The sequence below is a fragment of the Ceratosolen solmsi genome, unplaced genomic scaffold (assembly GCF_000503995.2).
Source record: "Ceratosolen solmsi marchali unplaced genomic scaffold, CerSol_1.0 scaffold26, whole genome shotgun sequence".
Taxonomy (NCBI): Eukaryota; Metazoa; Arthropoda; class Insecta; order Hymenoptera; family Agaonidae; genus Ceratosolen; species Ceratosolen solmsi.
In genome coordinates, this window is record NW_011948442.1 from 1,306,672 (window position 1) to 1,317,419 (window position 10,748).

Sequence of the window (10,748 nt, forward strand, 5' to 3'; positions counted from 1 at the left end):
GGGAAAGTGTCGGAAGGTGGCGAGCCTTTTCCATTGGTCACCTCTCTTTGGTTGCCTCATCCCTCTCTGGGACTTGGCTAGAAGAAGGGTCCGCTTGGCCGTGGTCAATTTTCCAATACGATCGATCAGATGTGGCATAGCCAAGAACAATGCAAGCATTGTCTTAAAGGCCGAGTGCGCACGTATGGTCATTGCATGTTGTTGCACGTACGGGTTTTGGGTTTTAGTAAATGTTTGTACTCAATGCTTTACGCATATCTGATATTCGTTCCGAATCTACTTTGGGGTTCTCCCGGCAGTAAACACATTAAGTTCTACTGCACTGGGTGTATGAGCACGTTCCGCTAGAGTTTTTCAGATGTTTTATGACACTAGTGCAAAATAATTATGAGCAGGAAAGTTTTGAAGTCTTAAATACAATTTTCATGATATTACTTGCCAGATGCTTTATTGCCTTACTAAACGGAGTCTCTCATTCTCAAACAAACAAATATTTAGATAAGCTACTATTTAAGCGGATGATGGAGTTATGCCAGACAATATTGTATTAGAATAAAATAATTTACATTCGTATTCATGATGAATATTCCACGCTCACAAAATACTATTTCAACTTAATATGGATATTGTAAAATTGTAATTAATCATTTTAATTTAACGTTTTATTTTTTACGTTTTATCTGTATAGAAAACAGTTGTAATTTTTTTCTACTTTTCAGAAAATATTACTTTCATTCATAAAATTTGTTTCTATTCTATTTTTTTTATCATTTTCATATTTTTGTTACAGTATAAATTATTTGCTCTTTACCATTTTATAAATGACAAAATAAAATTTCAGCTATTATGTTTTTGCCTATATATATATATATATATATCACATAAAATACATGTGACACATAATTAAAAATTATTTCAAATATTAGAAAAACGATCATAACAATGAAAAGGATCGTATTATTATATAAATCATTTAATGTAATAATAAGCAGGAGAAAATAAAAAATCGAATAACTATCAAGTACTTTAAAAAATATACTAATATTTTAAAAATAGATTACTCAAAAGCACTTTAACATTACTAGAAAGAACAGAGAATTAAGGGGTAAGAAGTCACGACATAAATAAAAAATTATATAACTAAATAAATCAAATAGTTATCTTAATTTAATACAATAATTGCGGTTACATATAATATAGTAACACCTAGGAATTGAAAAAAGTACTTGGTTATTAAGAGGCAGTTGTAAGTTAAAATTGATGCAAAGATCTTTATCGCTTTTGTTTTAAACTTTCCTTTCCCAATATGTTGTAACAAAACGATTGATTAAAAAATATATAACTAAATATAAAATAAATGGGAAAATTAATTTAGTAAAAGACTTTTTTATTGGGTTTCTAAGCATAAACATGTTGCAGTTTTATGGATGTGCGTCAAGATACTTCAGTTAGGTGTTCTGGTTATATGTGATTATGCAATCGTTTTTAAAACGGATTCAGATAGTCGCAATTATTATATTATTCCGTTGAAAATATTTCTTATAGATTTTAACAGATTGGAGAACGTATAAAATTTGAGTATAATTACGCAATATTAAGTTGTATTTTTAACGATTTATTTTGGCAATTAGTCAACAATCGTAGGAAAAAGAATATAAAATGCTAAATATATACAACTCATAAAATATATGTTATTCAATTTTTATTACATATACTTACATATGGTTCTTCTTTGAATATTTTTTCATGATGCTCACTAATACTGAGAGATCGTTTATGAAGTCTTTTGTGTTCAAATAGGTAGTAATTTGACAAAGAACCAATCTGAAACAACCAATGGAATTATACTATTATCTCTGCGCACATGTACGGACAAGTAAATATAAGATTTATATATTAATTTTTACAGGTAACTCCGTTTTTTAATTTATTACAGTTATGTATAATTATTTATAAGAAGTTTTCATTTATTATTTTTTAATATAATTTTAAATAAAATAGTTTTAAAAATAAAAACTGCATTGTTTTAAGAACGTAGATATGATCAATTTGTATTTATGAATGTACATGCAAATATTGTAATACAATTTTTAAAAAATACATATTATATTTATTAGAATAATAATTCAAATTATATTTAACTAATATAATTAATTCTGCTTTTAACTTACATTCGAAACAAATAAATCATAAGTTTTTAAATATTTTATCGAAACCATCTTTGTACATAAAGATCTTAACTCTTCTTTAGAACAGTAAATGTTTTTGTTGTGAAACGATAATAATAAAATATTGTCTAGTGTTTTTTTCCAAAATCATAATGTATAAATTAAAAAAATGTGTAATTAAGTACGTTCCTAAAATTTATTATCAATTTTTTTTCATATTTATAGAACAGACTACATATTCAAATTAAATGTATTTTATATTCTTTTTGACTAGTTGCATATTTTTCCAGTGTTATTTATTAATAATAAATAATAATTAATGACGACTTTTCGTTTGGAGTATATTAGAACATTTTTGTGATCGTTCGATTTCAATATTACTAAAAGATCTTTTACGGGCGTTACTACACTTTTTATGTATATCGTATTATAGTTTGGTTTTTACTGTACCATACAATTACTAAGTTTACATAATAAAGAAAATATTGATCATTACAATGTTGCTCAACACAATTATGATTATGTGCATTTTGTTTAAAATGTAGAGTATCTAATATACTAAAATTAAATAAATAATATTTATATAATAAGAAAATAAGTTCCTTTTTGAACTTGTAATAACATTCTATCATAAATAATAAATCTAATTCATATGATTATGTATCTAAAAAATTTTTTTATGACAATTGAAATTCAACTTAGTTTGAAGAAAATTTTGAATGATGTTATTCTCTATAATTGATTAATAAATATATGACAATACATTAAAATATAATTGTAATATTAACATTATTGTATGAATTTCTTTTATAATTATAAATTGTACCAAACAAATAAAAAATTGATCGATCGAAATTTTATTTTTAATATTTGTATAAGTAATAAGTTATTTATGTAGTAAATATGTTCAAAATATGTACATCAATATCATATAATTATTTTTATATAATTTGAGAAAATTTATAATACCCTAATTTTTTAATTATACATATGATTCAATCAATTTTATACTAATGATAATCAATAATTTTATTTTTGATACATAAGTAGTTACGTGCAAAGAAAACAGATTCCATAATTTTTTGTTTAAAATTAGTTAACCTTGATTTGAAATATAAATTTCAAATTTTGATTTTTATAGTTTTTGTTTTGATAAAAATGAATTCTGATTTTCTACTTGTCCTGATCTTTAATTATTTATTTTATTTATAACAAGACAACATCACGTGAATAATTATTTTCAATTTTAGGTATTAAGAAAAATTAAATCATACGATAAATGTTTAAAAAATTATTTATTCCATATAAATCTTGAATATATAATTTCTCTTTTAAGATTCATATGGTTTCAATTACAAATTAATTTGTATAATATTTTTTGTTATAATTTTTGTTTAAAATATTCATTTAATTTTAATTCATAAAAGTACGAATTTATATCATATATGAAATTGCTTTCATACAATTATTTTTATGATAAATTGCGATGAACCACTCGAGCATTGCAGGCATAAATAAAGGCATTTTTTGGATTTTAATACATATGATAAAATAAAACATAATATAATATATACATTTTTTTCATGGTTAAATGGCAATACTTACTTTTAAAAAATGACAACAATATTAAAATATTACATCATTTAATACATATAAATTAAAAGTTTATAATATGATACATATTGATTTGATAAACTTTTACTATATGGGAAAATCTGATTTAGTAGTTAGGAAACTGACTTTTCTAATTTCAATTTAAACACGCTATATAATAATTTCAAATCTAAATGTCATGGGATTATTATATTTTTTCTATAAATTATTTAGATTTTATAGAATTCCAAGAAAAATATTATATAAATATAAGTATAAATTTATACAAATGTTGGAAGGGTGAATATGTATCTAAACACGAATATCGTACTTTTATACAATATTGTGCCAATAATTTTTATCCAATAATCGCTTATTAAATTTGATAATTGAGTATAAAATCGTTGATAAAATCTACATTTATAAAATACAGTATATTTATAGCAATATTCAATTAAAAAATTAAATATTTATAAATTTTTATAAAAAATGGTTTAGGACAAACACATTAAAAATTTTGTTTTTGAAAGTAGATTTAATAAGTAATAGCAGCAAGATTAATAATAATATTAAACTTATTGATTAAGCTTAAAAATAGTTGAAAAAATTTATTTTCAAATGCAGCTCTTTATCAAAACTTGTTTAATGGTGTGATTAATTATATATCATATCATCAACATATGTCATAATAAAAACTAATAATTCATTTCTATTAAAATTGAAATATTATTTTCTTTCATAATTAAATTGTGATAATTTTTCTATTTAATCTGCATTGAATAGTTTGCTTTATCCAAGGAACAGCAAAATACCAAATTTCCATCTAAAGAATTAACTAATGAGAAAGGTTATTTAGTGATATAGAATGCATATTCTACATCAATGGTTATATAGAATCATTATGAGATAAAATTACTTTTACATAAAACTTTATGTAACTATTAATTACATTCAACATTGAATATTTATATTATTTGTTTATATAATTTATATTCATTTTTGTTATTTGAACATAGGAGAAAAATCAATTTAGTCATTTTAGATGTTACACAATTTTTATATACCTTTTATTGATTGTGCCAAGTGTATCATGTCCCATTGGAATTTTTCAGAAATTTTAATAAACAATAGATATATCATACAAGAAATATATTGTTCGAAATGAAATCATTTAAAAACAATTCTGTATAATTAATCATAAATTTGGAATTTTGTAGTTATTTTCTAATGCTCGATAATTTAATATTTTCATATAATGTATAACATCTTAATTTATCATACAGCATACAAACTTCATAGAGTACAGTAAGTAATAATGTAGTAAATACGTTAAAACAAAAAGTGAACAATGAAACATAATTTATTTCGATTAATTTTCGTTGTAAAATATTCAAAAATTGTAGAAAACTTATAAAATTATATTATTTATATTAATAATTCAAAAGAATAGTTAAAAATTATTCTATAATATCCATAATCACGATAATAGTCATGCGTTCTTAAGGAAAAATAATGCATATGTGGATAGATATAAAAAAATAAAAAGTTTGGTAGAAAAGCCGATGTGACTCATCAAATAGAATTTATCTGTGATTCTTTTAGTTTGTGATCTAGTATGATATATTTAGTCACTTTAAAATAAACTAAAACAATGAGAAGATTTAATTTGGTATAATTGTTACATACTTTCATGCATATTACATGCTTTAATATAATTTCTATAAAAAATATTGATTAATACAGATGGCCATCAGTAACGTAGATTTTTCATTTAATTATTTATCTAAAATGAAAAACTAAAACTTTTTTTAATCAAGATATAAGTAGTATAGAAATATATAATGCTGTTAATCTTTTACAAATTTTAGTTTTTATAATAGTAATTAAAATAAAATAGTATTTAAGATAACAATTATTTAATAATTAAAACAAAAAAATTAAATTAGCTTCTATAGTATTATAAACATTCTTTTTAACTAAAACATTTAGAAGAAATATATTAACAATAGTTTTTATATAAATTAAATACAATATATTTATACTTTTTCTTAGTTTTTAATAAGAAAAATATTTTGAATATATGTTTTTAGATTTACAAAATTATTCAATCATAGTCGTTAATAAATCAAAATATAAAAAAAAAAAACCTGAACAAATTGAGGAATAAAATTTTATATAAAAGATCTTATGCAAGTTGTTTTAAAATTTTATCAAATATAAAAATGAATGTACTTTTAGTCATAATAGGTCATAGGTATATATGTATATTTATAAATAATAGTAATGTGAAGAAAAAGTATTACAAAATTTACCAATATAATTTCAAACTAGTTTAATTACAATTATTGTTAAGTGAAAATGTGGAGTTTTTTTTAATTTAATCCAATTACTTATATGTATGTATAATAAATGAATGTAAAATAAAATAAAAATATAAAATATAATATATACATATGTAAAAAATAAGTATTTGCTGTAAATTAAATTAATTTTAGATTAAAAATGATATAATATAGATTAAACAAAAACACATTCAATGAAATATAAAGTAGACACACACACACACACACATGAAGTACATGTAAAGTACAAATATAAGGTAAAGATACAGGTAACCTATCATAATGTCAAATAATACAGTCTGCACGTTAAACAACATGAAGAGATCATATATTTTTTTAATATTACATTTTTATTTTTTTAAAATTTCCTTATGAAATTTATGTCTATTTTATTTACAACAATTACAATATATATAATTATTTATATCAATAAAGAAAATGATATTTTATAATATGCACAAGATTTTTTTAATAAATAAAAATTTATGTGTAATTGATATATTATAAATTTGAAGTTTTGTTCTTATTATGTATAAAATATTATAGTATAAAAAGAAATCATATAACTAATATGTATATAATATATCAGTTACAACACAGTATCAATATTATATATGTAAATATTTGTCTGATTCTTTAAAAATTATATATGCGGGAGATGCAAATAAAGACATGTCAAAAATGAATGTATATTACCTGTCCATAATTATAAAACCCATGTTTTTCAGCGATGTTAGATGCTACTTCAGCTCCAGCTGGCACATGTACTGCAAACTGATTTGAGTATATCAGTACTGGACGTGAACGAATTTGTAACTTGGAATTTACTGACACAGTCATTAAAATTCCAATCCATATAAAAGTCACTACAATGCAGCTCATCGTCCTGACAACAATATTTTTATGTTCGTACACAATATTAGAATAAATTTTTTATGATGATCACCATGTAAGCTTTGTTCTTTACTAAACTCACTTAGCTATAAATTTTATAAATTTATTGATCTTTTCCAAATGATAAAGCCAGCAAATATTTGAGACTTTGTTTCTTGAATTTTTTACTCCATTTTCTATATTTTATCTGTAATTAGAGAAGTTGGATTATTGTATCAGTTAATATCAGTGACTAGTTTTATAAACATTTGAGCATTATGGAATAGATTTTGATTTATAATTTTAGAGTAACTAAGTCATAATATAATATATTAAAATTATATATTTATTTGATTTGTTTAACCACAAAATTTTTAATATTGTAATTAAATGATAATTGAAAGTCATAAATTTATTCAAATCTGTTCAATAGTTTTTGAAGCTACTATTGGTAGAAATGCTGGAATATTGCAGTAGACCAATTGAATAAGAAAAATTTAACGAAATTTATAAAAATTTAGTCTAATACCAAAAAGTTGTACAACATTACAATAGAATATTTTATTGTAGATTTATGAGATTGTAATGATAATAAATGTATATATTTCGACTATATCTTTAAATTAAATAATATATAGAGGTAATTTTACAATATATGAATTCATCATAAAAAACAAAAACAATACATTTTGAATTAAAATTAAATTATATAGTTAATACACATAGACAACTTTTTCTTTCATAAATATATTATAATAATCAATAAATCAGTTTTTTATATTTTTAATAAAAGTGCTAATGTTATTATTAATCTCACTTTCATTACTACTAGCACTTGTTCTTCAAATAATGTCTTTCTTTTCTAAGTTCAACAATATTTAACTTTAATTTTTTATTTATTTTATATAATCAAAACACTATATTTCTATAAAGTTAGATATTCAAAAATTGAAATTTTACAAAACCAGTTTTGATATACCATATTTTCATCTAACACTATTTTCAATTATATCTTTTAGAATATCCATGGTTCAATTTAGAGTTTACAGTATAACGAACTTAGTATAAACATTTCTATTGTAGAAATTTAACTTCTGCAATGAATACTGTTATATCTGACTTTTTTTCATCAACAATGACCCAAAGAAGATCATGATTTGATCCTTTACAAACATTGTTTTATTCATTTGGCAATGATTAATTATTTAATTCCTTAATAGTATGATTTCTGATTTTTTTATTTAAAATTTAAAACAGTAGGTATGTATAAAAGTTTATACATAACTAAACCAAAAGTAATAATTATACTACATATTTCAACAATTATGTATTATAATAAAAGTATATTGATTGTAAACTTGTTTATTCTCATGCTGAAATTAGAGTACTTTAAACTTTTATTACTACTTATAGTTATTTACTACATTTATATACTAAAACTTTAATATATACAGTGCTAACTAAACTTTAAAATTCATAGCATTAATTCAATATTTTATAATAAAACTAATTAGCAGTTGCCATATTTTCTATTCAAATATATTATTTATTAATTGACTTCCACATTAAAAATAATATTCAGTTATTTTATTATAATAAAAAATGTAGACTCAAATACTATAGTATTATATTTATATTTCTTCTTCAAGTTTAAAATGGATTCAATATGCTTTAAAAATAGTTTAATAAATTTTACTATACTTAATTTTCCATTATTTTTTAATCATATATCCCAAAAAATAAAATAGTTTTAAATATCATAAAATATTTTAAGATTGTAAAATTTGTAATTAAAAAGTATATTTCATAAAATTTATAATAACATTTGTACAATTAAAAATTATTTATTATTATTCATTCAACTTAAAAATTGTAATATATATAATAATCATGATTAAAATTAAATTATAATAAAAATGTTAAAATTAATGTGCAACTATAATTTAAAATTCTTACTTAATTACCAATGGTATTATTAAAAATTTTATTGTATTGTATCAAATTTAACTAAATGACTTAAAACCATCTGTCCGTGAGTTTGAAGTAGTTTGATAAAAAAAGTATTTCATATAAAAACTAAAAAAAACTATTTGTAATTTATATATAATATTTCTATGCTATTTTTGGAAGGACAATTATATAATAAATCAATTTTATGTTAGAAAAATTAAAATAAAATACTAGGTTATGCATATATGTATTGAAATTTGCAAAGATCCCAAGAATTATATTATAATAATATTTTTATTTTCTTTATAATTTTGAAATAAAAAATATATATTTTTTAAGACAGATATGTAGAATCAAATATTCAAGAATTTAATATTACATTAATATTTAATATTTAATTAAATAATACTCAAAAACATTAAACAGTTAATTTAAAAAAGTATCTTGTTAGATAAAATACAAATAAAATTGAATATTCTTCTAATTTTAATTTTATATACTATCATTTTTAATAAAATATAATTGTCACAGAATTTTTTAAAATTATTTTTAATGGTACAATGTTTCTAAATGATTTATAACACAATTTATATTCTTCTCATTCCTACTATCTAGGAAAATGATATGTGTGAAAATATTAATAATAAGAATAAATAGTAATTGATAAATGATAAGTAGTTTTTCAGTTAAATCCCAAGATAATTTAGCTTTTTATATATTAAATTGTCATTATATTTTAATATTTTTATTATAAAGAAAATAATAAATAATTAATTAAAGAGAAACAGAATGAATACGATTATTCCCGACAATGATTTAAATGTTCATCAGTGGATGAGTATTTAAATTAGTTTGATAGTTTATGATAAATATGCTATAATAAAGGTTATATGGAGTTGTCTAAATAATTTAGTGAAATAAACATACCAAAAAATATTCAATAGTGCTGTTATGGTTTATACAATAAAAATGTTGAAATCATTTAGAATAAAACCAAATAAAATTTAAAAGCTTTTCTTGTCTCTCTTCTATCGTTTTATGTGATGTCATTGTCTCTATAACACATGTGTACCTTTTGAAAGTAGCTGGAATGACTGAATAAGCAATAACGATATAGAATAAAATTCACTGGTGATTTTTATTCGCGCACTTATTCAATTTTAAGTTTATAGCAATTATAGAAAACTATATAGAATTTAATATGAAATTTATATAGTTTCTATACATGTGCACAAATGCATTTGTATACGATCAAATCATTCATATGAGACGGTTAGGTATATATGAATATGCTTATATACATATTATGTATATATATATATATATATAAAGAGAGAGAGAGAGAGAGAGAGAGAGAGAGAGAGAACAGATTGGAAAAGGTCGATATATACTTGTATTTGTCAGTATTTATTTGTGAAAAAACGGGAGTAGAAAAGTGTTGTCATGGAATAAACTGACAAAGCTACACGTAGCGTAACAGTGTGGCTTAACTGAAGCTTTCTTCACTATGTTCAATCATCACTTGGTTAAGCGAGGTTACTACTTTCCACTACTTGACTATTCTACTTACTAAAAGTCGAGACAATAAACAAACTTACTACTTCTCCTATACATTCGGGACAAAACAACGTTGCCATATCTTCAAATATACTCTCTCTTTTTCATTCCTTAGCACGCATGCGTCTATTCACTAATTCCTTCCTCCCCCCGCCCTTCTGGACACCATTTGTTAAAAAATGTATTGCCTTTCCTCATTCTAGGACTTTTTATTCATAAAATAGCATTCTATTTATATAACCAACATATCAAGAAATAGCAAGGT

General features: G+C 21.6%; 1 protein-coding gene across 1 annotated transcript in view; it reads right to left on the minus strand.

Annotated features, from left to right (window-relative positions):
* Positions 1–10,519, minus strand: part of Fur2 (furin-like protease 2) — a 32,985-nt gene extending 22,466 nt beyond the window's left edge. Inside the window, 3 exon segments of the mRNA XM_011504045.1 lie at positions 1,720–1,824; positions 6,800–7,184; positions 10,318–10,519. Of these exon segments, the coding sequence (XP_011502347.1) occupies positions 1,720–1,824; positions 6,800–6,985 (291 nt within the window). The 5' untranslated portion in view covers positions 6,986–7,184; positions 10,318–10,519.
* Between the last annotated feature and the right edge of the window lie 229 nt (positions 10,520–10,748).